The sequence below is a fragment of the Columba livia genome, chromosome 11 (assembly GCF_036013475.1).
Source record: "Columba livia isolate bColLiv1 breed racing homer chromosome 11, bColLiv1.pat.W.v2, whole genome shotgun sequence".
Lineage (NCBI taxonomy): Eukaryota > Metazoa > Chordata > Aves > Columbiformes > Columbidae > Columba > Columba livia.
The window spans coordinates 11,872,294-11,887,207 of NC_088612.1; the positions used below are offsets into that span (position 1 = coordinate 11,872,294).

General features: G+C 42.7%; 1 protein-coding gene across 12 annotated transcripts in view; it reads left to right on the top strand.

Annotated features, from left to right (window-relative positions):
* Positions 1 to 1,649: 1,649 nt before the first annotated feature.
* MAP2K5 (mitogen-activated protein kinase kinase 5) overlaps positions 1,650 to 14,914 on the top strand; it is a 126,729-nt gene continuing 113,464 nt past the window's right edge. For 3 of the 12 annotated variants that reach the window (XM_065076774.1, XM_065076775.1, XM_021299397.2), the window contains exons 1-3: positions 2,416 to 2,675; positions 8,570 to 8,618; positions 13,337 to 13,404. In XM_065076774.1, coding sequence (XP_064932846.1) covers positions 2,541 to 2,675; positions 8,570 to 8,618; positions 13,337 to 13,404 — 252 coding nt within the window. In that variant the 5' untranslated portion in view covers positions 2,416 to 2,540. Of the gene's footprint in view, positions 2,201 to 2,414; positions 2,676 to 8,569; positions 8,619 to 11,881; positions 12,049 to 13,336; positions 13,405 to 14,914 lie in introns of those variants that run through there. The other 9 variants (XM_065076773.1, XM_065076776.1, XM_065076783.1 and 6 more) reach the window with 8 other exon arrangements.

Genomic DNA, 14,914 nt, shown 5'->3' on the forward strand with positions numbered 1-14,914 from the left:
TCACGGTACCTGTGTTCCAGGCAATCAGTGGGACACAGCATTTTTTCCCTACCACTCACCGATAACTCCTGTGAGATTCCACAGCATGACCAGTCTAATAATTTTAGTATTCTTCTGTGTCAGCATTCTGCTTTTTCTTGAAAAACAAACATTTATTTATTTTTTTTTCCCTGTGGCTATCTCCGGCTCTCTGTCCTCTCAGAGCGCAGTGGAAAGCAGCAGAGAGCAGCAGCAGACTGCAGTGAGCATCAACCCAGCCTGAAAGTCTGCGAGGATATATCCTCCCTTCAGAAATAAAAATAGAATTTATAGAAGCCACGGGCTTCATGATTCTGCTGTAATTAAAGAACTGATATATTGTTCCTTTGCAGGTTTTGAATGTTATTTCATTGTGGATAGACAATAACTTTGGCTACGTAATTATAAATAGGAAATACATGCGTATTTCTTGCTGACAGCCTGTCATCTGGATTTAGTGGAGAAAATCAGACTGCTTAATTATTTTTACCTGTGGCTTTCTGGAATTCTTGAACTTCCTGAGTGGGAAACTTTTAAAGAGGAGATTCTTGGGACAGTCAAATACTGAACCTTAAGAACATTTTATAATACAAATTTAAAACTACCTGTGGTCTTGCTACACACATTTTTCCCTCAACATTGAGGAAAAATACATAAATAGATTTTGGTGAAGTCCTGTTCTCATAGTAGCAACTCTGCAGGATGATGAAACTTAACTGTTTGTTTCAAATGTTGGTGTAATTAGAAGGAAAATTTCTTAGGAAAGATGGGTTTTAAAGAAAAATGTGGCAAAAACAAACCTGTGTCAAGAAACAGATGTTTGATGTGTTTTCCTTCCTGAGATTTAAAAAACCTTGAACTTTGATTACAGCTGCATCAACACAAATCAGAATGGGGGATACAGGTTATCATTAGCTCCAGAAAAGCTGCATAATATTTATGCAAATTGAGTTGGTTTTCCCCATAGTCTTATAAATGAAAAAGACATTTTAGAAAAATTGCAGTTCTATAGAAATTCTATGATTTTTGTATCCTATTCTTAAAACTGTAATAGAAAATGAATCTGATTGAAATGAACCTGACTGAAGGTACATGGGGACTGTGAGTAAAAGGTTCATTTGAGCAGAAAGGCGTCTGTGTGGACAGCACCAATCCCTTAGATACTTAGGAGCTGGAGGTCTATTAATTTCTAGTGTAGGAACTAAATTATAAAGTTATTGAACAGAGAGAGAATTTATCTCTGCTAATGGCCATTCAAAGAGCCTTTTTTTATTTTTTTCCTGGAGCACAAAGTAGAATTTTAATATAAGGAAGCTTGAAGACCTTTCAGGAATTAAATATACCTTCAATTTTTTTCTCCCTCTAAATTGAGAATATAACTCAAATAGTTCAGTTTGTCATAAATGATAATGTGATTGTGATAAAATACACAGATCAATAGCCGACAATTGAGATTAATGCTTTTCTTCCACTAAAAGAACTGGAAAGTTTAGTGCTGCAGAATGGGGAACCTTCCTCTGACTTCTGTCAGGCAAAAAAGCTGGTTTTTAAAAAAGCCGCACACGTCGTATGATGGCATGTGATTGCGGTGGGAAGATTACATCTCTGTCATGCCCCAACACGTAACCATTCTTTTCTGCTGCTTAAGAAGCCGGACATAACAGGGATTTTCTTTTGTTAGAGCGATGCTTTAAGATGGGCTTTTTGAAATGGGCTGTTTTCAGCTGCACCACTGAACTGATGGGGCAAGACTTTGATGGAAGAATTTAACCTTGACATCAGCACTGGAGATATTTAGGGGAGTGTTCTGTGATTTGGAGAAAGATAAAAGCTATTGGCTATTGACAAAACTGCTTAAAGCACATTAATACCGATGTTTGGATGTTCCAGTAACGAGCAGAACACAGAGCAGCCCTGCCACAGTACCCAAGGGACTGGTTTGCGTTGTGTCCAACTGGGAGGGCCTGGGCAGGGATGTATGGACTGCGGCACTGGTTTCTCTTAGTGTATGTGTTTTTCTGTGTTAGATTGGATAACCTGAGGAGAAACACTCCATGAGTCCTTAAAGAGAAGCTGTTACTGGACAACTCAATACTCCGAATTTTGAAGATGGGCAGCACTGAGGACTTTGCACGCTCTTTAATTAACGCAGGAATCCGAGCCTGACTCTGCTGTCTCAACAGTGAGTTTCCTGTTACAAGTAGAAGGCATAATAAGGGGGGGGGGGGGGATAATAATAAAATCGGTGCTTCTCCGCTCCTCAGGCGGTTCCCGCTCCCCGGGCTGTCACAGCGCTGAGGGCGCCTCCTCCCCCAACATGGCGCCGCCTCCGATCCCTCCTCCCCTTCCTCCTTCTCCTCCTCCATGTCTCCCTCCTCCCGGCCCCTCCGTTTTGGTTCCGGGGCAGCGAGTCCTTCCTGTGGGCGAGGTGGGGCGGCACATCCCGGGCCCCGCCGAGCAGCCCCGGGCCCCGCCGAGCAGCCCCGGGCCCCGCCGCAGCATGTGAGCCCGGCGGGGCGGGGATGCTCTGGCTGCTCTGCGGCCCCTCCCGCGCCATGGAGAGCCAGGCGCTGGTCATCCGCATCAAGATCCCCGACGGCGGGGCTGTCGACTGGACCGTTCACTCGGCTCCTCAGCTGCTCTTCAGGGACGTGCTGGTGGGTCCCGGTGCCCAGGGAGGGGACGGGGACGCTGCGCGGGGTCTGCGGCGCCGTGAGCACCGAGCGGTCACCCAGGTCGGGTGGGGACAGTGCTAACAAAAAACCTTCCTGGAAGGCGAAAGGTGTTGTTGGTTTCTTTGGTGTTTTTTTTTTTGGTTGGTTGGTTGGTTTTTTTCAGGGATGGGCTTTATGCTAACTGAAAGTTTTAATGGGCAAGTGGCTCAAGCAGAGGCTGACGAAAATGAGGAGTTTGGGGCTGGGTCGGTGCCCTCGGGTTTGGGGGCTGGTACCGGTGCTGCACCACGGGCTGGTTTTGCTCTCGGTGGGTTGTCAGCAGGAGCCGAGGTGCAGAGCGATGGTCCCAGACCCTCTGCGGGTCGGTTCCTCCGAGTGCGGTAACACCAGGGGCCATGGGCATCGCTTTGGGGTGATCCAAAAAGTTGTCATTTGGAAATTATGAACAGTGCCTCCCTGGCTCGGGCATGGTAACTTTGGGCTTTATACATGGGCTGTGGATGTTCTTGCTTTTGATGATCTCGTGCGTTGCCGTGCTATGGGTTTGCTGCATTTTCCTTGCCCTGAGCTGCCCTCAGCCCCTACTTGACTTATTTTATCCCCATCTGCACATCAAGTATATGAGGATTCTCTGTTTACTCAGAAATCCCACTCACTGTTGCTCCTTAATTGCAGCCTTAGCGTAAAGAAAAATCTAATCCTGGTGTGCAGGTCATACTTATTTTCTTCAGGATCCCATCATCTTTCATACGTAACACATTTCAGCTAGAGACTCCGTGTGCCCCTATTTCTCAAAAGAAAAATCTTCCTATGCTACAGATCATGTGTATATTTAAATTTTTCTGTTAATATTGGGGAGAGATTCTCCTGATCTCTTTCAATGTAGTGCATTTTACCGAGAAGATATGAGGATTAAGGGATTGATTTGCTGGAAAATGTTCTATGTTGGGTCTATAGAAGACTGCAGAGGTAATTGGAGCGGATGGCAGGTGTTCCAGGTTTCATTCTTCCTAACGTTTAGCATTATCCAAGATTTTCTATAGATGGAGGAGAGGAAGCAGAACTTTTGGCAGATGGAGGAGCGGTTTTCCCTTGGAGATTGCTGTAAGTTTCCAGTGGTCACACAGCCAGCTGGGGACAACCTGCTCAACCCTAAAGACACGTGACACAAATCTGAGCCAGATTTACTCCACATTCTGCTTCACGTTTTCTGCTTTTTCCAGAATAAAGTGAGATAATTGCTGATGTGTGGATTATCCTTTGGTGTTTCAGAATTACTGAAAAATTAAGTTTGGTTGTATTAATTAAAAGTAAATAGAGAAATGTTGTCAGGTTGAGGTCATGGCTTTGCAAAACCATTCTGTTTTTTAGTTTTCATCCTTGTTGCTTCAGAATCAAAGCAGCTTGGGCCTTAAACTCCACCTGTGTAGACTCATTAACAAGTGGGTTGAAGAAAAGAGCTGCTTAAGCTTAAACTGCATGTGGAGTTTACTTTGAGGCTGTGGCCCTACAGGGTGCTGGCCCTTCAGGTGCTCTAGGAGTCCTTGTTTGGGTGGTAGGGGGGTGTGGGGACCTGTGTGTAAAGCTGTAGTAAGGGCTTCAGGCGGCACAGCTGCAACTCGGTGGTCAGACCGTATCTTGCTCTGCACCTGCAGCTTTTCTTGTAGTTCCTGTGGCTGCCCCATCAGGTTGCAGCTGGGGCCAGCATGTGGCTTTTTGACCTGAAGTTAAAATGAACCTGTGCATTCAGCTCGGATACAATGCTAAGGGACAGCGTGCCTTTTGGAGCCAGATCTCGAATAAGCAGAAGTACAATAGTACAGATGTTGAAGTAGTTCTGACACAATGCTTGTCCTGTTCTGCATCACGATCGAAGTCATTGAGGAAAGAGGTTTCTGATTTTTTTCCCCCTCTGCACACAATTTTGATGCTCAACTTAGTTATTTGTTTGCAGCCATCTAACAGATCTACGGGACTTTTAAAAATGTATTTCTCCAGTTATAAGCAGGTTGAGCTTCATGTTTCGTGGCATAGGTGGTAGTTTCTCCAGTCAGTGGATGATGATGAAACATGACAGGCATGTACGTTTCTGGTTTTCTTACAAAATCCCAGTTTCTGTCATTGTCCTCGCATTCAGCAGTCATCGATTTTCTTCCCAGTCTTCTGTGATGTTTGTGTAGGACGTTGCACACAGCCACAAAATGTTTGGTGATGTCCCTTGCCTGTGCTGTAGGCACTCACAGCCCAGCCGATGGAGCGAGGAGTGAACCCTTGCGCGGTTGTTCCGTTTAGCAGAGCCCTATAGAGAACAACAGCAGGTGGGTGCCCACATGTGCTGTTTACTCTTGTACATGGTGCAGGTTGAGATCACTGCGTTAATGGTGGTTTTGAGCAGATGCAGCTGCCACAGATCACCTGTGGTTCAGGTCACCCAGCTCCTCTGCAGACGTGGGTCTGACCTGGGTCATGAAATTATCCTTGAGAGGAGCAGGATTTTTTTTTAACATGGTTTTTGTTAATTTAGCATCCCAGAGGTGTGAACAACCTTGTGACTGCAAATGAGTGTAGCCTTGCAGCATCTCAGGCTGGTGTGCAAGGTTATTTCCATCTCCCTTTTTCAGAGAAGAAGCTGTGGTGTGGAGTCACCAAATATTCTGTCTGTAACCATAGCATAACATGTTGGAGTCAGGAGTCTGATGCTCAGTGCAATGCTTTATGCACTAAATCACAGGATCATTTTGGTTGGAAAAGACCTTTAGGATCGAGTCCAACCATTCCCCCACCCCTGGCACTACCCCATGGCCCTGAGAACCTCATCTCTGCGTCTGTTCAACCCCTCCAGGGATGGTGACTCCACCTGCCCTGGGCAGCCTGTTCCAATGCCCGACAGCCCTTTCTGGGAAAAAAATGACTCAGTTCTTAATTTTCAGCTGTTCTAATTCTGTCTCTTGAAGGGGCCCTTACAGGTATTACAGAAATCCTGATACCCACAGGTTAGTTGGTGCCGGTACTTGGCCTTGACATGGCAGGACAATGCTTAACCCATGGAAGCAGTGCTACTTCTGTGCTTTACTTTGGGCATTTTCTGGATTACCTTCTTAAACTGGGTGCTAAGAGCTGCTCTTCATAATGTCACTTTAGATATGCTCTGTGTGTATCAGCTTTGCAGACCTGCAAGTTACCAGTAAACAGATTTGTTTTAAAGGCACCACTCAAGGAATTACAATGAGTTTTTTTGTTGTTTTTTTTTCATCAGGCTGTCTAGGTTTGTTTGCTGTCACCACAGTATTTAAGCACTTGGTGTTAATTCAGGATAACTCCATGATGTCATACTGAGATAAACCAAGTTTGAACAGAAATGAGACTGAGGGCCATGATTTCAGTATTTACACTGTTGTTTAAAGTGATGCTTTCACATTTATGCTTTCTTGCTCCAAAAAAGTGCTCCACAGCTCTTGTAGAGAGCAGCTTTGGAGTTCTTGCTTCAGCTGCTGTTTCTTGATTTTTCTTTTCATTGTTAGAGGCTTTTCACTTTTGTACGTTAAAACAGAAGCTGCTGTGTCTGTGAACCCGCTTGAACAGTGTCTGCAAGTCGTAGTATTTTATTGCTTGTGGTCTCTGTTGTGATAGTAAAAAATTGTCACGCGTAATCTGTTGAAATTTAGAGTAATCCTTTAAGCTCGGGTCACTGAGAGGTCTGCTCAGTGTTTGAGCATAGAAGTTGTATGTAGGTGATAAAAATAATATATGGTAACAGGAGCACAATGTTGTGATTTCCCTTCCAGCTCCTGCAAGGCACACTTTTCTCAGGTGCATCTATTAAATGGAAATCGTGAAAGCTGCAAAGTTTTTGTGACCACTGGTAGGGTTTTCTTTTAAACTATTTACACCATAACTCGTCTTAACGCTAAATATAGTTCTTAAACTCATGTACTTGGTTATCACTCATTTTAAAGAATCCCAATGTACAGAAAAGGTTACTCTGAATTGGAAAAAAATAAATATAAAATAATTTACCACCCACTTCTTAAATACAGTTCATAAATACCCCAAAACTGGGGTCCTTTTCTGATAACAGTTTTTTAATCCATTTAGTGGAAGCATCTGTGTGCCCACATAATAAAAGTGTTTTACAAGTGGCTTAAATCTAACACCATTGAAGTGTATTTGCTGAGGAATTTTCAATGTTTAACTAAACCGATTTAGGAATAATGAGTTAACAGCACAGTCTTCTGTTTAGGCAAAACTTCAATTTCGTGTTAGGGCCAGAGGGTCCAGCTGGACTGGCTGTTGGCAGAGGACTGACAGAGCTCTCAAACCCTGTACAAGTATCAAAACGGAAGAGTTTGTGTTAATTTGACAACATTTTTATTCCTCCGCCTTATTTTCAGCTCCACAAGTTTGCAATCTCTATTGGTAGATTCATTAGGTAACCTGTTTTGCACATCTTTTGTCTTTTTGTATACAATTAATAGTTTCAATTACTATTGATTTATTTTAGCATCTGAAATGAAAGTACCAGAAGAAAAAGTTTTAGAAGTGCTATTTGTTTCAGTTAGCTGTGTGGAAGTCTTGAGGCTGCTTTTCCTGCTTTCTCATTGTATTAATTGAGTCTCTTTAACGTTGCACAGAATGTTTAATTTCCTGGGTTTAGACTAAATGGAAAAAAATAGAGAAAACAAAAGTGACAGGACAGCGATCACTAAAGCTTTGATACAGGGGGGTGCTTAGCACCCCGAGATGCTCACAGGGTATGTACTGCCATAAATACTGGTGCTCATTAATTTCTAATCACTTTGTGACACTGTCAGTGGAGAGATTGTCTGAAACGAGGCAGCAGGAAGGAGAAAACCCACGCTGTGCGTTTCTGCCGTGCCCTGACATGACATATTGCAGCCTCGCGAGGGCTGACAGCAGCAGATACGCTGCGAGGTCGCCATGATTTCAGTCTGAGCAGAGATTTTTCTTTCACTGAGTTTTGAGTAAATGCTTTATGTAAAGGAAAAAAAGGAAAAAATTAAAGTGTTGTTTTGTAACGGGTTTGCGGATGTGCAGCTCACACCTCCCCTAAGACAGCGATCCCGCCGAGGCTGCGGTTGCCTTCTAGCTTTGTACTTCCACTCCTTCAAAACTTGGCGGATGGATTCAAATACAACGGCTGCCTTGGGAAAAATAAGGTTAAAATACCCAAAGAAGTTTCAGTCACAATTAAGAACAATAAAGAGTCCCACAAACTTTCCGGCGTGGAGAGGAATGTTTTGCTCCGCGCAGCTGCTGGTCCCGCCACGTCACCGGCGCTTCTGGGGTGGAAACGGCAAAAATGCCTTCGATCTCACAGCTCCTATATTTAATTGAGCCCTAAATCCGGCTATTCAGGAGCTGCAGGTGGGAATGGAGCCATGGGATGAGGTTATGTTGTGATGGGAGGGAGGACCAGGGCAGTTTTTTGGAGGTGGCAAGGAGGAGTTGGAGTGATTTAAGCAGAAGGGCTGAGGGAGAAAATATTCTTTCTCAAGTAAAAAACCCTCTGGTTTTATGACTTGCCTCGATGAGTTAATATGCGTTTTTCTGTAACCTATGGACAAAATAATTTCTTTAAACTGCAAGAACAGATGACACTGACTTCTTTGCATGTATGATTGAGTTATTTAGAAAGAAAACAGTTTTTCCTGAAGGTAGCCTGGAGAGGAAGGAGAAGAGCACCGTGATCTGTACCGATTTGTGTTTGTGTGTTAAAAGTTTGTAAGTTCAGGGCAGTGGTGAGCAACAGGACTTCAAATCTTCTGCCTGCACTGGGGACCAGTTAAGGTGATTTACTCTAAATCATCTCAAGCATTTCCCATTTGATATATAGCTCATTCTTCTTTACATTTTAGGATGTCATCGGTCAAGTTTTGCCGGATGCAACAACAACAGCATTTGAGTGTAAGTATGACTTGTGTAAACTGTCTCCTTTGTCAGGTTATAGAGCTGTCATTTTTTAAATAAATAATGTTTATGTTCATTATACGTTACAGTTAAATATTTATGCATTAATGCAAATTTAATGATGATACTGAAGTAAGCAATATTTTATTATTTAATCACATCTTGAATGAGCATATTTCTACAATATAGCTTTAATTACCAGCATGACCTTACCGTGCTCTGGCTCCTCACTGCAATTATATTGCTCAAATTAAATGAAAATTATAAAGTACCTGTAGGTCTAAGTTTAAAATTTTAATCCTCCACTGGAAGAAACCAAAAGTGCAGCAGCTTCTACAGAAATACGGTACAACATCCAGATTTTGTGCCGAATATAGCAGCATATTAGAAATTAATGTTTCCGTTCACTGGAACAGATGTCTGGGTTTTGACTGCTGTGGGTTTAGTTTGCCTTTTTTTGCCGTTTTTCCTTCTGCTGGGCCGAAGCAGAAAAAGCCGTCGGTTGCGGGTGTCCATGGTGGCACTTGCACCTCATGAAGGGGGTTGTGTTGTGGTTTTGCTGAGTTAGAGAAGCTCTCGGTGATTGTTAGTGCAGGTTTAGGCTTATATCTGCTAAGATCTATTCCTGCTCTGTTCTTTGAACCCTGTTTATTTTGAGTTTTGAGGGGATTCCTGGAGGATTGTCCTATCTGGAGAACAATAAGCTGCAAAGGCGAGTCAAACATCTGTGTCTAAGGGGATAAGATACCAAGTAGCATTCTCTCCAAGTGTAGAGGGCTCCTGCTGTTCCCTTTTAATGTTTATTTATTTTTTTTTTCCTATGTAACTGTTTTGCTTTGATAGAGATGAAATAGCAAGAAGGTGCTGGAGGGGACTGGGAGTGTTACACGAGTCAGGTAGCGATGCTGAAGGTGAGAGAGCAGATATGACGAGACAGGGCCTCGCAATCTTATTAGCAATGCTCCATTTTTTTTAGAGCTTTATAGATAATTCTGCATGTAGATAATCAAATGAGATACTGTTTTATGGTCCTTAAAGTACCATTTAGTGCTTTTTATTCTTTTTCATGTTAGTGTTTTCCTAAAACACCAGCAACCTAAGAATGGAGATTATAAGTGTTATTTCTCCATAGCCTCAACGTTTCTCCTGCCCTGCTTTTTAAAACAAGACTTTCTAAAGAGACCTGAGCAAAACCAGGCTCCAGAGCATGCCATTCTTTTTTCTTTTTTTTTTATGATTTGTTAATATTTTGTTTTCCATACCTCCCACATCACACATTAGCTTTGGTTGAACTTCATGCGCCAGTAGCAGTCGCTGCAATCAGGGCAGTAGCCCATATTAATGGTAACCATGTGTAGAACTTTTCCTGGAAATACTTATATCGTCGTGTCTTCTAACATCTGCTTCTGTGCTTTCAGCTCGTGTCTCTAGTCTGCCATTTACATCTGCACAAACCCATTTCCCCTGCCATTTAACTGGCATCTAAAATATGTTATGTATATTGATGCGTGATTTTTTTCCTGGTTACTTTTTCCATATCAAGTGCCTGGATTTTAGTGGTTTAAGCTTTGTTCTCACCTGCTTCGTTGCTTCTTCAGCTGTGGGTAATTGCCATCCCGCGCAGGCTGCTCCGCCGTTTGTTCAGTTATTGTTATCTACAGTGAACCAGCCATTGCAGCTCCTACCTGGGGCTGCAGTTCTCCTACTCTTGGACCTTTATGTGGATTTTACCGTTGTATTACACATCGCTACAGCTCAAATCACTCACAACATATGGCCTGTTATGATCCTTTTCTCCAAACTCTGCCATTTTCTATATTTGTGACACGCTGCAGATTTTGCTAAGATTGCTTCATAATATTTGTTCGCCATCTGCTGCACTCTGTTTGGTATCTTGCAAGGGTTTCTTCCTCCATTTTAAGCGACATTAGCAAAATCCAGCCAGTACGTAGGATTTTTTTGTTGTTGTTGTTCTACTTTTGCTTCCTTAATGTGCTGGAAAATCGTGTTCTGTGCTCTAGGCGAGCAGAGGATCCTGGAAGTCTTTCTGAGCCCGTGTGTTTGTATCTAGTTCGGGTTTGGGCTCTGCTGAAATGTCCTGGTAGGGTGGCAGGGGATCTCTGCGCAGATACGAGGGAGATGTTCTTCTGGTTTTGCTCTTTGCAAGCATTGCCTGGCTGGTTTAGATTTGGCTTTTTTAATGCCTTTTGGCTTTTTCCTGCCTTTTCGTCAACCGATTATTAATTTATTCTCTTCAGAAATTTTGCAATTCTGAGAACTTCAGAGTTAATTTCTTAATAATTTGAAATGAATAAGGGGTGATATTTATAAACATTTTGTAAGGGGGCTCTAAGAGTTTTCCACTTTTCCCCCACCCTCCCCCTTTTGGTGCTCCCAGCTCAGTCTATTCCCTCAAGCCAAGTACATTTAGTGGCTTTTATCTCCATATATTCATCTTTCTCTGTCATATGTTTCCTCTCTTCTGCATTTTACTCTGATCCCTCTTGTTGATTCGCGGCATTTGTTGCATTCACTGTTCCAACAGCTGCTGCTTCTGCCTTTCTTAGCCCGTTCCGCGCTGCAATGGGGACTTGGGTTTGGGCCAGGCAGCGGTTTTACAGCTCCTCCCTCTTTCTCCCTAAAACATTTCCAGGCAAGGAAGCAATTCGGGTTCCATCCACTAATTCTTGTTAATCTTTTCATCATTCGTGACTCGCTGCAGGCTGGCAGCGAGTAGTTGTAGCAATCTGGCGGTTCACCAGTTAAATTTCCACAAGACGAGGCTCTTGTAGGATGTAAGAGTTCTATCCAGTTCCTCTGTGTCCCATAGGTCTCTTCCACTACATTTTTAAAGTGTAATTCCAAGAGGTTTATGTTACATTTTTCTCTGATTTCTCTTGTTGATTTGCTCTTTTTGCATTACTTTGCTTTTTATTTTTTTTTCCTTATAGCCTAGAAATTACCTGCAAGGTTCTCAGAGGCAAAGCAATCAAACTCGTTTTCGTGGATAATTTTAATGTGTTGACTCAGATCCCTTCCCAGATTCTTGTGCATAGCTAGGAGCAAGAGTGAGTTTTCATCCAAGGGCATCACAGCACTTTTTGGTGCTGATGTAACACGCAGGGACTGCGATTGCAGAGACCACATATATCACAGTATGTCTATAGACATGGGACGGACAGACAGACGGACTGCTCCGGTCCTGATACCATACAAATGCACCAGCTCATCTCCATGTATTTCAATATTTAATAGGCATTTGAAATGCGGTGTGTATGTTGCCCGTGGTGTCCCAGCGCATGTTAGCTCGGGCAGAGCGGCTTTTGGACCCGCTCACTTGCAGCTTGGAGCACGGGCAGGATTGCTCTGCTCCGTCCGTCCTCACTTGTGTGGATGTGTCCTGAATCACAGCAGTCTTCAGGAAGAGGTGGGTGTCTGGGGCATTTTAAATATCCCAATTCGCATGGGCCTGTGTGCTCGAGATTCCTGCAATAGATCTTTTCTGGCCAAAAAGGATGTGAATTTGTCAGCCATTCTTTGGGATTGGTTGGATGTTCTGTGATTGTTTTATTTATAAAGAGCTCCGTCTCCAAAGGGGGGGAAAACCAAAAACTAACAGCAACAAAACACAAAACCAAACAAACAAATCCACCACCCCCAAAAAAACAAACAAAACCAAAAATGTAAAACTGGGGTATACACCAGTGTGCCTCGGGTGTGGTGTTTGGTTTTTTGTGTTGTTTTTTTTTTTTTTTATAAGTATTTAAGGAAGATATTTAAATTGCAGCAGGCAAGAACTGGAGACAGATCATTAAGCCCTCCCTTCTCCCCCAAAGCTAGAGCAATAAAAAGAAATCACCATTTTGTAGCTGATTTGGAGGTGAGGGCCCCATTGCCCCCCTGGCACAGCTGTCCCGTCGGTGACACCGTGCGAGCTTTGCGTGGGGACCGGGCCCAGACAGGGTGGAGGAACCACACGAGATGTCTCAGCATCCGCCGTTTGTGACACTGGAGCTGGTGCTGATGGGGGGGATTGAGCGCCCCTGGTAAATCCGTACCTGCCAAATCCCACCGTATGTCTTTGGAAAGTCTATTATTCCTTTACGTCTTCATGTTAATAATTCTTTGCAAGCACTTTGCTCTGCGGGAGCAGAATCTTGCTCCCTTTCCACGGGCGCTGAAGCAGCCTCTTTGTACCACAAGTCCCTTGTCCCCACGTTTGTCACCATGAAACCTCCATTCCCGGGCGACGCTGCTCCTGCTGCCTCTTCACCCACACGATGAATAGAGATGCAGGCTGATCACAAAATTCATCTAAATCTCTATAAACGTTGCAAATTTGCATCCTATGATAGTTTTTATGTCAGCGGTGCCGGGTCATGAAGGAGCAGAGGTGTCTGTAACTTGTCACAGGGATGGGGACAGGGTGGGAGGAACGTGACACAGGGCAGGTAAGTTGAGGTGGGGTTGACAGCAAGACCAGAAGGTTTTGGATGGAGGAAAACTTTTTTTTTTTTTAAATTTCTAGTATTTCTGATGAAAGAAACTGCCAAAACTTAATCAATGCTTGAAATTATACAGTATTATTTCAGAGTGCCTGGTTGCCTTTATAGTTGGCTTATACATTCTTCATATTTTTATCTACTTTTAAAAGTTGAGCTGATAACATTACATACTAAAACTTCCATTGTTTTCTTCTATTGTTTCTTTGTTAGATGAAGATGAGGATGGTGACCGAATTACTGTTAGAAGCGATGAAGAAATGAAAGCCATGCTATCCTATGTAGGTACAGTATAACAAATGCTGATATTTTCCATTATTATTATTTTCTGTTTGTGTATTTTTGATTTGATCAGTGTTAACACAAGCTGCAGTGTTCCCAGTACAATATTCCTGCAGTAAGTTCACAGTATAATATTCCTGTATTAAGTGTAGGTGTTTAAAAACTGCATCACACGAGATACATGGCCATGCCTGACTTTTTAAAAAAAGAGACTTGTACACTTACTGATCATATCATAAACATTAAGAATAATGCCTCTTAATGACTTTTGCATTAGGTATAGTGCAGGCTAAATGGACTATCAATTTCTTGTATTTTTTATGCAGTACTTAAAGTAACGGCTCATTAAAAATGAACCCCTGGGCTCTAAAAATTTTTCAAAATCTACTTTCATCTGGAGACTGTTTCACCCCTCCTAACAGAAGAGTTTCATTGTAGCTGCAGGCTCAATATTCATAGAGGATTTAAAGATGTATTTTCTGGTTTTTAGTATGAGATATATGTGTGTCTGTCTGTGTCTTTATATACCTGGATGTGTGTAAAATCTGTCTAGATACCTATAAATATAAAATCTGGCTACAGAAGTAAAGTGTGCAGTTACTTATTGAGACACAATAATTTGAATATAGCTTCAGTGTGTCTGTCATGTTGCAGATATAAGTGAAAAAAATAATTTAGCATTTCATTTCAAATGGAATTGATAAGCAAAAAATAACAAATGGGTGTTTTCTCTCTAAGGCAGATGTGATGCTGATTCCTTATAAAGTGCACTTCTCACTCTGTTAATGGCCCTAACTTGGAACAGTAGAGTTTGGCAAAACAATGTGGTTTTGGTGTGTGAACTCAGCGCGTCAAACCCATCCGTGTTTTGTGGGACAGGGGCTCGTGTTTTCCAGACTTCAGTGAAATTCTGTTCCTTTTGGTATCTGCAGAGATCGGCCTGTTTCTGCACCCCAACGCTGTTCCCATGGGAAGGCCCAGGTTGGACGTTCATCACCTGGCAATCTCCTGGTAGACCCAGGTTTAAAGAGACTTCAGTCATCGCCTGTTGCTTAATCCTGGGCTGAAAGAAGTTCAGGTTCCAGCTGGTGGTGATTGGTCTCTGTGAAACTCCAGAGATTTATTAAATAAGGCACTTTCATGTGCAGTTTTCTTTCCAGAGGAGGAGAAACGGTTGTATTACAAGTTTGATATTCAAGAGCATAAGATGCTTTTCTGAAAGAAAGTAAGAAAAAAATCTCATGGCAGTCAAGGGAGTTTGTGCTTGTTTGAGTTATTTTGTTTCATACAACTGCATCACTGGTGATGCTTCCCCACTGAAATTCCTTATATTTCTCGATTTACCTGATAAAATTGCTGCCATTTTTGCTGTTAAACTGGAAAACTTGAATTTTCCTGGCACGGTCATGAGATTAATCATGCCTTTTGTAAGGTCATCTTTCTGCTGTGCTTCCAAGCTCACTGTTAAAGTTTCAGTACATTAGAGTTATGATTGCTCAACTCTGCTTT